Here is a 15,886-nt window from a genome sequence, read left to right as displayed (position 1 = left end):
GACCAGACAGTTGACAACACCCATTGACTTCCATAGTAGGAAAAAGAAAACTACTATGGAAGTCAATGGGTGCCAGGGTCAACTGTCTGGTTTAAGGTTACCAACATTCTTGAAAATATATTTTTACTTCAACAGAGGAAATAAATTCATACAGAACAACAAGAGGGTGAGTGAATTATGACAAACTATGAACTATCCCTTTAAGGCAGAAAAAGTCCAAAAATAAATGTACTATAATGCCTGGGATTGGACACATGAAATTACGATTAACATACGTATATATATATTATAAATGAAATACTTAATAAACAGCGATATGTTATAATGTTGCCAATCGCTGAACCTTGACCGGTTATCGAAAGAACCGCTTTGACTGGAGAATATGAGTGAGCGGAGCGCGCCTTTATTTTGAATTTACATTGACTCAACTCGCCGCCCTTTTGTTGTTATGACTACGAGGTCGTAAATCCGCCATGTTTTCCTTGCTGAAGCGTTGCGACAGAGACGGAGGTCTGGAACGACATGACTGAAGAAAATAATAATACGGCAGCAACAGTTACCGACCAAACGGAGCATAGCAACATCATCACCATCCAAACCACTCTTGGAGACGAAGGTAGAGCCAGTGTTACGGGACACAATCACATAGTAAAAACGCGATTAAATGTGTGGGCCTGACTTTGGGTCGTTCAGTCACGCTAGCAAAGTCTCCATTAGCTGCAATGTTATTTTTGAGCAGTATGTTTAGGCTGCTAATGCTGCTTAGCATCGTACTGTATTAGATGAAGAAGATCTAACAGCTCATCCATGTTCTTGCTGCATCAGTAAAGACTGACAAACACTTTTGATCATGTAGATTTTTATTAAAAAAAGAAAAAAACACAATGGCCATTTCCACAACAAAGTCAGTTGCACCTTAAATTATGCATTTTGTTGAATAGCTTTCTGTGATGGAAATTACATTTTAAATATTCATGGAATAAAATAGCTTTGTCTTTCTTGCTAGCAGTTTATGTCCTAAATGCACAATTAATAAATTATATTTAATTATTTACTATTAAATGTATAGGCTATCTTATTAATATATTTATTTTGCCTTTAATAACTTTTTTAGATGCAAAAAATGATGCCACGACTGTGTGAAAATGTGATTTATTTTAGATCAGTAAATAATTGTTTATTTCATTTTTGCACAGATCATTTCACAATGTGCATGATCTGTCAAATTGAAGTTAGGTCAGTATGTTTGTGTTCCCTGTCAGATGAGGATATTCATAAATGTGGCAGATGTCTGGAGGAGTTTTCTGCTCTGGATGCTTTCATCCAACATAAACTCAACAGGAACTGCAGGCGTCCTCTGCAAGACCATCAGGTTTGTGTGTTATTGTTATCGTTCCTTATTGAGCGGATACTTTCACATCCAGAGTGACTTTATTGTACATATTTCTTGTTGTGGAAAATCTCCCTGAGATTAACCATATAAACCAGCAAAATGAGTAGTAATTTCTGGGAAGCTTTGTGACTTTTATTCATCAACGTACTGTACATTAAATGCATGCAAAGCAAACTGTACAGCCAAACATGCCATGTTATTATCTTTTACTTTAAAATCATTTCACCTAAAATAAATGTTTGTATTCACATTGATTCACATACACGTTCAAAGTTTGGGATCAGTTAGATTTTATTTTTGAAAGAAATGACTACTTTTACTCTTCAGCAGACATATTTGTTCAAAGTGACAGTAAAGACATAATATTACAAAGATTTATATTTCAAATAACTGCTGTTCTTTCAAATTTTCTATTCTTCAAAAAATCCTTAAAAATGTATTACGGATCTTAAAAAAATATTAAAGTGCCCCTATTATGCTTTTTCAGATATTACCTTAACCAGTGCAGAGTAGACCAATCACAACAGACTGGGCAACAGATCTGACCAATCAGAGCAGAGTAGACCAATCACAACAGACTGGGCAACACATCTGACAAATCAGAGCAGAGTAGACCAATCACAACAGACTGGGCAACAGATCTGACCTATCAGAGCAGAGTAGACCAATCACAACAGACTGGGCAACAGATCTGACCTATCAGAGCAGAGTAGACCAATCACAACAGACTGGGCAACAGATCTGACCTATCAGAGCAGAGTAGACCAATCACAACAGACTGGGCAACAGATCTGACCTATCAGAGCAGAGTAGACCAATCACAACAGACTGGGCAACAGATCTGACCTATCAGAGCAGAGTAGACCAATCACAACAGACTGGGCAACAGATCTGACCTATCAGAGCAGAGTAGACCAATCACAACAGACTGGGCAACAGATCTGACCTATCAGAGCAGAGTAGCTCTCAGGACAGAGGGTTAGAGAGACAGAATCCTTTATCGAACTGTTTCAGACACTGTGAGAAAAGAGGTGACGCTGCAATTCATATTATGAGAAAATCAAAGTTTATTTGTTATTTTTTTCACCTTGGATGCATGTAAACTTAAACACGATGAACCTAAAATACTAATATTATAATAGGGGTCACTTTAAGCAACACAACTGTTTTCAACATAATCAGAAATGTTTCTTGAGCATCTAATCATCATATAAAAATTATTTCTGAAGGATCATGTGAAGACAATTCAGCTTAGCCATTAAATACATTTGAAAAACATTTAAATAGAAAACAGTTCTTTTAAATGTTAATAATGTTTCACAATATTCCAGTTTTTACTTTGTTTTTGGTCAAATAAATGCAGCCTTGGTGAACAGAAGAGACTTCTTTCTAAAACATTTAAAAAAAAATCTTACTGACCCTATATTTTGAAAAGTAATCCAAGACTCGACCATCTGTAAATGTAAAAATGTACCTTGAGGTCATTGTGGGAAATATCTGTCTGTCTCCTCCCTCAGACAAATGTTGTCCCTAATGAAGGTGCTTCCATTGAGGTGAAAATAAGTGAAAATGACTCTTCATCTGATGAAGCAGGAACGTCCAGTGCAGGTACTGCACTTTTTGTTGTTAAAGTAATTAAAATATCATTGTCATGGGGGGGCCAGAAGCCCAATTTTAATGGGACAGGACCTTTTCATGATGTCCCAACTTATTTGAATTTGTCTTAAATACAGGGTCGTCCAAAGCCAAACAAGACATCTGCTCTCCATAGTTATATACAGTATGATTACAATGGGATCATTTGGGGGTGAATTTAACGTAATTTACCAGTCCATCTGTCTTTGTTTGGGTACTAAATGAAGTTGCTTTGTCCTTTTAGACAAGACGGATAAAAAGGCGTCAGCTGGAGGAAAAAAGAGAAGATGCTCTGCAAGCGAGGATGACAGTCCCAGTCCTGCAAAAGTGGTTTGGAAGTTAAACACAGAGGGACGATACATCTGTGAGATATGTGATAAGACCTTTAAAACGGTACAGTATTTGTTCAATTTTTATGCATTTAAATACTGCTATGTGTCATATTTGTGAATATGCAACTAAAACTCACTTCAGTTTTAAAATGTATCCATTTCTATGTCCCTTAGACAAATATTCTGAGAACCCACATGTTCACGCACACCGATCAGAAGGATTTTAAGTGTGAAATATGTGAGACTGCGTTTAGGACCAAGGGTTCGTTGATCCGACACAAGCGTCGACACACAGGTAAATCTATAGTCAAGTCAAGTCAAGTATATTTGTATAGCGCTTTTCACAATACAGACAGATTGTATCAAAGCAGCTTCACAGTATTAAATTAAAATAATACAACAAGGTTTGTTTCTAGTGGAATTTATTGATTGATAAAATTAAATTAAATATCCCCAACTGAGCAAGCCAAAGGCAACAGTGGCAAGGACTATACTAGGTAGTGAAAGTTATATAGCGCCTGTTTAAAGAGGCCATATTACGCCCTTTTTCAAAGTCTTGATTTTGTTTTTGTGGTCTACTAGAATAGGCTTTCATTCTTGAATTTTGCTGCACCCTCTCTTCCCTGTCTGTCAGAAACGCTATGTTTAGTTCCTGTCTCTATGAAGCTCCTCCTTCTGAAAAGCACAATGCGCTCTGATTGGTAGGCTGGATCAGTGTGTTGTAATTGGTCAACCACTTTTAGTGTGTTTGGGAAATGTCACACCCCTTATCATAACCACGAGTTTCAACACTACCTACTAACTCAACCAGGCCCCACCCCTTTAATTTGCATATGCCTTGGGCAGGAATTATTTAAAATGAGGGACACTGTGATGGAAGAAAACTCACGACTATAATAGAGGCGTTTCAGGGAGTTCAGAAACGGTACACACTGATATATACTGATTTTCATGCTCAAACAGAGACATTTCACACTAAAGAGAGTTGAAAATGTAAAGGATAATAGGTTTCCTTTTGAGGAATCAAATCATGATGTAATTTTCTTCTGCAGATGAGCGTCCATACCGCTGCAATCAGTGTGGACTTGCGTTCAGAGAGTCCGGAGCTCTCACCAGACACCTGAAGTCTCTCACGCCTTGCACTGAGAAGATTCGCTACAGTCAGTGTAAAGAGATACTCGTCAGCAAAGATGGAGTTCAGAAAGGTAATTCGTATCTCACGATGGCTTTTCATAGTGACCTTTTCAGTGATAGAAGGGTGTCGTTTGAAAATATCCGTAGGACATGGTTTTTGTTGGCCAACATTTTTTGCTGATTTGTTCGTGTCTCAATAGTGTTTTGTTTTTAATGTGACGACTGTTGTAAAAGGGAGGTTTTCTGATTCTGCCACTGTTGGGTATCGTTCTAGAAGTTCAGCCGTCACATCCTGAAGCTGAGAAGGAGCAAATTCCTGTTGTGAGAGTGGTGGAAGCTGGCCAGGAGATCATCCAGATCGAGGTGCTAGGACAAGTGCAACAGGTCTGAGACTAACAGACATAGTATGTTATGCAAAAACAGCATGTTGAATTGCACTAATTGAAACAAAAACATTTTGTTTGGGGGGCTGCAATTTTACGTTTTATATTTAAGCATATGACAAGGGTCTACGTTAAAGATTTTGCTTGGTTGTCTGTTTGCTTGGTTGGTTTTCCCCTTGCCATTTTTAAACATATATTGATCATTTTAATGTTTCATATGATGTAAATTTTGATTTTTTTTTACATTGATTATTTAATATTTTTACATTTCATTATCCATAGTTTCAACAATTAAGTTTTCTTTACATGGAAAATTTACTATAATAGCTAAACATTATACAATTTGAAAACATTACTTAATGTGTTAGATTTCACAAACTAACAATAAGAAATACACTTAACGCATTTTTAATCTAGGTTAATGTTAATTTCTACATACACATGTTTAGCATTTTAAATTAATGTATTATGAGCAAATATAAATAATCAAAGAACAAATAGTATATTTATAAATTAGCATTTATCTTGAGATCTTTTTTATTATTATTGTTTGTTAATGATGCCTAAATCATTAACTAATGTTAACCAGTATTTAATGCATATTAACAAAGTTAACCCTATTGTAAAGTGTTACATCATTAAAATGGACATTATTACAATGATTTGTTTTTAAACTAAAACCCAAAATACCTTTATATACTTTATAGGTTTAACAAAGAAAAAACATAATTTTTCAAAGAAGGAACTCACTAAAAAAAGTACAGTGTTTGTATTTATCCTAAAAAAATGAGATTCACGTGTTTAAAAGGGTGGGTCAGTAAAAAAGTAGGACTTTTATTCAGCAAGGAAACATTAAATAGATTAAAAGTGACAGTAAAGACATTTTTTTATGTTACAAAAAATGCTCTCAAATAAATGCTGTTCTGAACTTTCTATTCATCAAAGAATCATGGGACGCATTTCGGAAGAATCATGTGATGCTGAAATCTCATGTACCATGAGTCCAGCAGGCGTAATGATATGACGCAGCGCCTGAAAATAGGTCGAATAGGTTAGACAAACTTAGTCCCGGTCACGTTGGAAGTTACCGAGCTGGGGACTATTTTCAGGCGCTGCGTCATATCATTACGCCTGCTGGACTCATGGTAGGGCAGCAAAGTTTCTTGATTATTACGCAGGAATGAGAGTATAGTTCCTAGCCATATCAGCCTAGAAAAAGCCTTTTCATTTTCCGTCGGTCTTAGTACACGATGTAACTACAGAAGAGTCAAGTTTTAAATAGGAAAAATATCGAAACTCTTTGGTAATTTTTTTTGAGAGAGATGCTAACGGTCTTGTCCGATTCAATGATCTATGCTAAGCTATGCTAAAAGTGGTACCGCCAGACCCGGAGATCGGCTGAATGGATTCGAAAACGGTAAAACTCAACTGTTTAACTCTGGGGGAGTTGTAAAATGAGCCTATTTCCAAAAAAAGTGGAGTATCCCTTTAAGGCCGTTCTCTGCTCTGTCCGTAACAGGTGGTGTCTCAGCCTCAAACTGCGTCTGTGGTTGAAGCCGACAATCTAATCTGCCAGGCCATCATCAACTCTGGCATCGCGCTGGAGACCGAAGCCACAGAGGCAGCTGAGCAGGCAGAGGCCCGATCACCTAAAGCCATCCTGCAGTCTCCTGAGGCCGAGACCAGACTCACTGACATCCAGGTGACAGAAGAGTGTGTGGAGACCGTGTCCGAAGACGCGCAGGTGAGTTAATAAGGTCGTGGTGGCACGTTTTATTACAATAAAATTGCAGAGCAACACAAATGAGACTTCAAACTCTTTTTATCCATGGTAGGATTCACCTGTGAAGGAAGGAGAACCTGTTGAGTCAAAATTATACAAATGTCCTCACTGTGAGCGCATGTTCAAGACATTGGCCTACCTGAGGGTCCATGTCAAAGGGCATGTTGGTAGGCCCCATTTAAAAGCATTTTATAAATTTCCCACAAACCTACTTATTAAATGTTAAATGTATTAATTATGTAAGTATGAGTCACACTTTATATTTGGTGTCTTTAACTACTATGTTTACATTTTATTTTGCCAAACACTTTTACTGCCATTGAGGTGGGATACAGGTAAGGTTAGGGACATGGTTGGTGGCATGGTTAGGTTTAAGGGTGGGTTAAGAAGTAAGGGAAGGCTCTACATTATAATTATGGATGTAATTACAGAAATTAAATATGAGGACAACATGTATCTGCACAATTTGTGCATTACCGGTATATCAATTGATTAATCTAAATCTTAGTGCATAGTAGTTAAAGACACTTAAAGGGTTAGTTCACCCAAAAATGTATATTACCCCATGATTTACTCACCCTCAAGCCATCCTAGGTGTACATGACATTCTTCTTTCAGACGAATACATCCGGAGTTATATTAAAAAATGTTCTGGCTAATCCATGCTTTATAATGGGTGTGAATGGCTGGAGAAAATCTGAAGCCAAAAAAGTGCATCCATCCATGATAAAAATACTCCACACGGCTCCGGGGGGTTAATAAAGGCCTTCTAAAGCGAAGCCATGGGTTTTCATGAGAAAAAACACCTATATTTATAACTTTATAATCTAAAATAACTAGCTTCCACCAGACGACCGTACGGATACTATGCAAGTCGACTTGCGCCACAAGAGTAACCCAACTCTTACATGCAACAAGCAAGGAGTATCATAAGCTTAGAAGCCTCTCGTGGTTTAAACAAATAGGGCTGTGCAACAAACTGAAGCTCCTCTTCTATCATATAGAAATCCTCCGACATTTCTCTTCAAAATGGCTAATTCGCGGCCAGTGCTTTTGCTAATTCATTGTGCCTTGGGTCAGGGGTCACTCTTCCACCGTAAATCGATGCGTACGGCCGTCTGTCGGAAGCTAGTGATTATATTTTATACAATTTTAAATATGGGTATTTTCCTTACACAAACACAAATTAACCCCCCGGAGCCATATGGATTACTTTAATGATGGATGGATGCACTTTTTTGGGCTTCAAATTTTCTCCAGCCATTCACTCCCATTATAAAGCTTGTAAGAGCCAGGACATTTTTTTTTTTATATAACTCTGATTGTATTCGTCTGAAAGAAGAAAGTTATATTCACCTAGGATGGCTTGAGGGTGAGTAAATTATGGGCTAATTTTAAATTTTGGGTGAACTATCCCTTTAATATAAAGTGGGACCTAATTATGAAAACTTTTTCAAAGGTGTATTTTTTCCCTCCACAGGTTATAAGCCTTTTAAGTGCTTAACATGTCAGAAGGAGTTTCTGACAGGCTACGTGCTGAAGAAACACATGGAGACGCACGTCAGCGAGCGGCGGTACAAATGCGGAGAGTGCGGCAAACAGTTTAAAGCCATCGGACACGTGCGGGAACACATGAGAGCTCATTCGGACGATAGGCCGTACCATTGCAGCTTCTGTGACAAAAGTTACAAGACCAAGGTGAGACACCACAGAAGAACAATATGCAAAAAAAATCCTTGGGTTTATACAGTAGATATGTTTCCATCCAGAGTTTAACTTGTGCAAAATTAGGATGTCGTATAAAAAATTTGCGATTAAAGCAGCGTTTCCAGAACAAAATAAGTCACTTCCTGGGAAATTGGCACAAAATATCTGTAATAAAAATGGAAGTTGCTGCAATCGGGGAAGAAACTTTGGCTCTTTTTTTAGTACATCATAAAATTATTAAATTTTTGTACTTTGTGTTCGAATTCTGGTGTTTGATACGCTTCTGGGAGGGAATTAAACCAAATAATTCTGATGACAGACTTTGGCTGAGACGTTTCAGAATGATCGAACAATCGGTGCTGTGCAATGAAATTAGTCGCTGCTAAGTCCAGTTATCCAATCACATCCACTGTTGAGGCAAAGTCACATGAGATTTCTGTTGTGCATAGAGAGGGATTTATTCTGTAAATGTGTTTCTATCTTAGTTTATGTTCATGTCTTATCGGATAAAAAAATATATCTGCCTCAATCTTGGAATTTCCATCCAGTGTTTTTTATGCTATATCCAAAATGCACATAAAAATAGGTGGTGGATGGAAACATAGCTAGTGTCATCCGTACAGTCATCATGAAAATTTTAATTGATCATTCTTTTTTTTATATGCAATATTGCAGTATTTATTATGAATGATTTTTTGGCGCGGTGGCAGGACAACCTGTCACTCACATGAGATCACAGAAATAGCAAAAAACAAGCATCCAATAAATTCCTGTTGGACAAAATTAAGTTCTGAAGAAAAGACTATTACAACTTTGGTTTCATGCCGACTTGTATCCGTTGTGTTCCAGAATGCCCTGCAGGTCCACCATCGCACTCATGCAGACGACAAGCCTTACGTGTGTACGCACTGCTCCCGTGGCTTCCGGGAAAAAAGCGCTTTAGTACGTCACATCCGACATCATACGGGAGAAAAACCCTTCAAGTGCTCGAAATGTGGGCGGGGTTTTGCTGAGCATGGAACGCTGAACCGCCACCTGCGAGCTAAAGGTTTGTAAATATGTAAAATTGTTATTAATTAACCATTCAAATGAATTAAAACACACCAATACTGAAGTGAATGTTCGACGACAACTAGTAAACAAGGTCAGCGTAAATATAACATGTTTTCTGGCCTATTAAAAGTCCTAAATATAAGCTACAAAATCTATAAATATTTCTTAGGGGCAGATTGTCTATATGGATAAGTGTTTATATTGATATTTTGTATTGAATTAAACCTTTTTTTTTTTTTTACTCATGTCTTGAAATGACATGTCTGATATGGATATGGATTGCAAGCCCTTTTGAGCCACATATTTGTATTTTGTTAAAGGTGCAGTAAGTGATTTCTGAGAAACGCTGTTGAAAGTGGATTGGACCGTGCAGCACAACACATTTGTAGTCAATCAGCAGTAGGGGGCGTGTCCACTCATGATGGGGGAGGAGAGAGAGAGCCAATCAGCAGTAGGAGGCGTGCCCACTCATGATGGGGGAGGAGAATGAGCCAATCAGCAGTAGGGGGCATGTCTACTCATGATTGGGGAGGAGAATGAGCCAATCAGCAGTAGGGGGCGTGCCCACTCATGATGGGGGAGGAGAGAGAGTGAGCAAGAGGGAGATTTGAAGAAAGACTGTAGAAAGAGAGATGGCTGAGAGACATTACAAAAGAGAAAAGGTCAGAGGAATATCAGTGGCAAAGAAGGGTTATGATCAGACAAGAGCTTTAGGACCCGCGTTAATATTAGAAAAGCTTTCGAGCGCTGGAGAGACTGAAGCAGGAAGGCCTGAAAACAGACGCAGAGGTTGCGTTGTTTCTGCTCTATACGTGAGTAACATTGTTTTTGCTATGTTTCACAGGACCAAGATATGCTGCTGTTGTAATGTTAGCTCTTGTAATGTTAGTAACAGGACAGTTTTGAGTGTCAGTGACTACGTTTACATGCTGTCAAATATCGGGTTATGGTCGGGTTAAGGTCACTATTTGGGTTTCTGAAACATTCGGAATAACCCGTTTACATGCGTGAGTAGAGAGAGTTACTCCTGTATAAATGGAATTTGTAATCAATTGGCAATATCCCGATGTAAACGGCGACGCACGGTTAGCGTCTGGACGTACGGACAACGTTAAGACGCAATGTGCGTCATTTCCGATTATTCTTCCTGTATCCAAAGGCAACAACAACAGCAGCAGCACGCGGGTAATGAATAGTTCGGGGCAGATAGCGATCGCCTTTGTTTGCGATTTCCTCCTCGCTCCAAAAGTCTGGTGCTGTGCTGCGTCTCGCCATGTTTACCTCTACTTCTTGTTTACTTCCGGTATACTGCACGCGGGTTTTTGTATGCGCCGTCTCTACTCAAAATACCAAGATTCCTTGCGAATAGAACATGCGCAGAACACAAATCAATGTTCCTTTTGATGGGGATATGCCGATACGCGTTTACATGACCAAATATTCGGGTTAGAAAAGGGGTACCCCAGGGATAATATCCGGGTTTTTAAAAACCGGGATATGAGCATATCCGGGTTTTTGCCGGTGTTTACATGGCCGTGCGCGACCGGGTTATTGCTAATATCCCGGTTTTGAACGGGTTATTGGCTGCATGTAAACGTAGTCATTGTTTCTAGAGCTGCTGGTGACAAACAACCAACTCTTGCTTGTATTTACTCTTGTGTACTGTGTGTTCATTTTTTGTTCTTCCTTTTCACTACAGCTATGATAGAGAGACATCCACTCTTGCATTGTGTGTTCGAGCATTTTGGGGACAGAGAAATGAAGGGAGGGGCGTGTTTGTTTGGGTCGATTACAAATATCAACAGTTTTTGTCAGAAATCACTTACTGTGCCTTTAAGACTTATCAGAGGCTGATGAGATGAAAAAAAGCTTGAACTTTTCTCTAAAACGTGAGGACACTTGAGAGAGTCGTTTAAGCTATTTATAGACATCATTAAGACCCATTCACAGTCACACCAAGGATAATAACTAAAGATATCGTTTTAAAATTAGTTCACACCTCAACGATAACGACACAGAGGAACGACATTGTTAAAATCACTATCAAAGCAATTTTTTTCCGGCTGATAAATGATCAAAACATTGACAGCCAATCAGAGCCCATCCTGCTTTAAAGAGCATTTAAAGCACCAGATGACAAAACTAAAGCGTGTGCTTATAATAAACAGAGTGTTATCATTCTTGGTGTGAAAGGCCCTTTACAGTTGTCATTGGTGATGACTGTATGTTTGTGTGCGTGTGGTCAGGAGGCTGTTTCGCTACGCAGCAGAAGGACTCTGAACACGCAGGGAGCTCTGATGAGCAGGAGGTGACGGCTGAGAACGTCTCCACCACTATCGTATCAGACGACCCTCATGCTGTGCTGGTGGAGTTCTCCTCAGTAGTGGCCGACACTCAGGAATACATCATAGGGGTAAATGCGTCACTTGTGTTACTGTATGCGTGCGATGTGACATGGGATTTTGATGAAAATCCAACCAATTTGATGTCTTTTGTTTTAATTTGAATTAGTTTTCGTATATTTTCATGTCATTACGTGTATACCGGCAATATATATGATTTTCACCATTATGTACACAACAAAAGTTTGGAGTCTGTAAGATTTAAAAAATGTTTTTGAAAGAAGTCTCTTATTCTCACTAAGACTACATTTGTTTGATCAAAAATACAGTAAAAAACTGTAATATTGTGAAATATTATTTCAATTTAAAACAACTGTTTTCTATTTACATATGTTTTAAAATATAATTTATTTCTGTGATGGCAAAGCTGAATTTTCAGCATCATTACTCCAGTCTTCAGTGTCACATGATCATTCATAAATAATTCTGATATGATGAGTTGATGCTCAAGAAACATTTATTATTATTATTATTGTTATTATCATTATTATCAATGTTGAAAACAGTTGTGCTGCTTCATATTTTTATTTTTAAGTATTCTTTTGATGAATAGACACTTCAAAAGAACAGCATGTATTTGAAATAGAAATTATGTCACATTACTGTCACCTTTGATAAATCTTCAGTTTAATGCGTCCTTGCTGAATAAACTATTATTATTATTATTATTATTATTTATTTTTTAAATCATACTGGCCTCAAACCTTCTAACGGTAGTGTATGTTTAATAATATTTTTATAATCAATAAAATGGATGGCCAAGTATTTATCTAAAAACTTATCCATTGAGAGATTAGTTGTTGCAATATAAGCACTATGATTTTGTTAAAAATACAGATTTTGTCTGATGTTTTTGCAGGCACCAGGTGAGGAAGGAGCTCAAGGGGAGGAACTGGCAATAATTCAAGACAGTCAGCAGCAGGTCATTTTTCACTTTTGTCAATGTCAACTTAAAGCAAATATTAGCAAGGTAAAAAGGACTTTATGAACCAAATAGAGTTAACCACTTTGCTCAATGTGTCTGACTTCAGATGGACAGTCACATCATGAAGGTGGTGCAGCAAATCGTCAGCCAATCACACGGAGGACACCAGATCATCGTGCGTAACGTGGCCGCCGACGAAACGCCTGGCATCTCGGACTGCGGAGACACCATCACAATCGCCACACCAGAGAGTTTGACCGAACAGGTGGCAATGACACTTGCAAATGCCATTAGCGATGGCACCCTCCTTACCGCGACAACAGAGGGCGCCATGGAGGCGCCCCACACCACAGTTACAATGGTAACGGCCGAGAACATTGAGCCAATCGAGCAAGAGGAGCAGTATGTCATTGCTTCACCTGACGAAGTGGAAATCCAGACTGTGGTGGTGGTCTAAGTTCGTATCTTTTAACAGCGGTGGTGTTGCATTTCCTTTCTCTGTGAGGCTTTATTCCACATGTTTTGCACTGCATGTGGAAGGCCTGATGGATTCAAAAACTTTGTGTTCGGGTTTTAAACGGATCACTTTCGAGCTGCTGGTTCCACTAATGAACTACGGCATTTTCAATGGACTGTAAAACCATGTTTCTGTTCTATTCATTTGATAACAGATATTACAACCCAAGATTTATTGTACAGCTTTCATTGCAGTGATGCCGCCATACCAACATTTCTGTCCTGCTGAATGGCACGTAATCATATACGACTATCATCTACTCATCATGAATGTGTATTGTAACATCTTTCCACCAATACAACAACTGGCAGGGAGTGAAAGTACAAAATATGAAATATATTTTTATGCACCTCTGTATTTTTTCAGTCATTGATCAGTTCTCATTTCTGCATGTTTAATAATGCACAATTTGCACAGTCGCCTCCTAAAAGGAATATTCTGTGCACAAGAAGCATGTTAAGCTTTATTGAAAGCATCTCTGGCATAATATTTCATCCCCCGGTTGATTAAAAACATTATAAAATGCCTATGGGACAAGGCTTTCTGGAGTGTTTAAAATCAGAAAAGAGCTAAATATGTCTAAATATGTTCTTTTTCAATAGGAGTTTTCAATAAACGTTCGGTTTTCTGACTTAATACCTGCACATGGAGACAGTGCCTTTCTGCTATCTCAAAGTTCATAATCCAGACAGGAGTGGAAAAATTGGATATGGTTTTGGCCAGTCAAGGTTAGTAAGCTTCTTTTTCTTTCTTTTTAAAACACAGTGGTAATGTTAACATGTTTAATAATTTGTATAATAAGTGGCTGAAGGTATATTTTAATGTTAATGCTCATAATAAGTGCATTACTGTAATTTTTTGCTTATTTAAACAAACTGATGGACTAAATGGATGTCCATTAGGGCTGGGGAAAAATCGATTCACCTATTAATATTTTTTAATTATTATTTTTAAATAGATTTTTTAAAATATTCCAGAATCAATCTTAATTCACATTGAACTGCTTTTTTTTAGTCCTTGCTTATAGGCCAGGCGGAGGAAAGTTACCTCTTTTAATTCAGCAGAGGGCGGGGCTCAAGAATAAGGAATGCCCAATGGCAGCTGTCGCAAAGTGTGTCATTATTCAATGTTAAAATACTTTCTTCTTTTCCAGGTCAGATCAGATGCAGAGAGAACTGTGAGGAAAGACTGTCTCTGTGATGCTTACGAAACATCACTTTATCTGTCTGACCAGCCGGACACAGCCACATTGGCAATGACGTGAGTTTGGGATGGGATCTGTTTGACCAGTGGAAGACGTTCACGATGCTTGTGGAAGAGAAATGACGCAATTCGGCTATAAACATACATCTGTCCAGTCCTAATACCCAATATTGTGAACTAAATGTTTACAAACTTAGTACACCACCATTCAAAAGTTTGCATCTGTAAGATTTTTTATATGTTTTTGAAAGAGATCTCTTCCGCTCACCAATGCTGCATTTATTTGATCAAAATAAAAACAGTTGTGCTGCATCATATTTTTGTGGATACATTGTTCCTTTTATGAATAGAAAGCTCAAAACATTGAACTTGTGACTGACTGATTGATATATTTCAGTCTACAAGCCCGCATGGCTTCTGTCGTCATGAGGTTGGTGTATTTTTCACATCCACTCTGTTCTTTCATTAAGCGATAGATAGATGTAGCAGTAGACGCTTTATTCTGGCAGATCGGGTGCATGATGAAGCTTTGGTCACCTTGACTCTGCTTGTCCTCCTTCCCATCAGCTCATCATTGCACATGCGCAGTGCTTTGCCCCTCCAGGCCTTCACATATGCCCATATATTATGACATCTGTCTTTTATTTCCAGCTATAATTGAATCCTGACCTGACTTGCTACTGATCCGTTGAAAAGCCCTCTGGCTTGACATGTTTCAGCGTGATATTAAATAGGGTTATCAAGGGTCATCTTTTAACATCATTTGCCTTTTAACACACATTATATTACTGTTATCTTTCCATTAAAGCCAGCAAGTATTCCTTTTGTTAAATGATCTCACTGGACGTTTATAAATATTCAGGTCACATTTCACCCCACAATCAAAACATACAAACAAGATGGTATTTTATATATATATATATATATACAGATATATATATAAACGTTAATATATATCTTTTTTTTTGTTGACAATTTAAGCACAATATCTTGTACATTCTTGTTGTTGTAATACGATATTTTAATTTAATTTTTAATTTTACTTGTTTTAATTAATTTAGTTTTGTTTTGTTTACATTTAGAATTTTTGTTTTTTTGTTTTGATTTAATTAACTTGTAGATTTATTTTTCTTTTAGTTTTATATATTATTTTAGTTTTGTTTAAAATTGATGTATTTGGTTGATTAGATTTTTCTTGACTTTTGTTTTGTTTATTTTAGTTTTATTTATTTATTTATTCTTTTGTTTACATTTTATAATTTATTTATTTTTGTTTTATATATTTGTTTTATTTAAGTTTTATATATTTAGTTATTTTGTTTTGATTTTACTTGGCTTTTGTATTGTTTATTTTAGTTTTGTTTATTTATTTTTAGGTTTTTTATTACATTTTTTGTTTCTTTTTGTTTTGTTAAAAAT

At 37.4% G+C, this 15,886-nt stretch overlaps 1 protein-coding gene across 2 annotated transcripts; it reads left to right on the top strand.

The window, feature by feature from the left end:
* The first annotated feature begins 456 nt into the window (after positions 1-456).
* e4f1 (E4F transcription factor 1) lies at positions 457-14,782 on the top strand. Of its 2 annotated transcripts, none has more exons than XM_082163300.1 (15): positions 457-616; positions 1,263-1,372; positions 2,911-3,001; positions 3,273-3,421; positions 3,535-3,655; positions 4,413-4,565; positions 4,769-4,878; positions 6,397-6,621; positions 6,713-6,827; positions 8,141-8,358; positions 9,217-9,415; positions 11,667-11,833; positions 12,682-12,744; positions 12,854-13,992; positions 14,418-14,782. In XM_082163300.1, the coding sequence occupies exons 1-14, from the start codon at positions 523-525 to the stop codon at positions 13,202-13,204; spliced, it is 2,166 nt and encodes a 721-aa protein (XP_082019426.1). In that variant the 5' UTR covers positions 457-522; the 3' UTR covers positions 13,205-13,992; positions 14,418-14,782. The 2 variants fall into 2 exon arrangements, with proteins under 2 accessions (XP_082019426.1, XP_082019425.1); XM_082163299.1 differs by having other exon boundaries at positions 482-616; positions 1,242-1,372.
* Positions 14,783-15,886: the final 1,104 nt, after the last annotated feature.

This window comes from Leuciscus leuciscus (assembly GCF_965113295.1).
Source record: "Leuciscus leuciscus genome assembly, chromosome: 1".
Classification (NCBI taxonomy): Eukaryota; Metazoa; Chordata; class Actinopteri; order Cypriniformes; family Leuciscidae; genus Leuciscus; species Leuciscus leuciscus.
The sequence above is the reverse complement of the archived record's forward strand: the minus strand, read 5'-3'. Positions and strand labels throughout refer to the sequence as shown.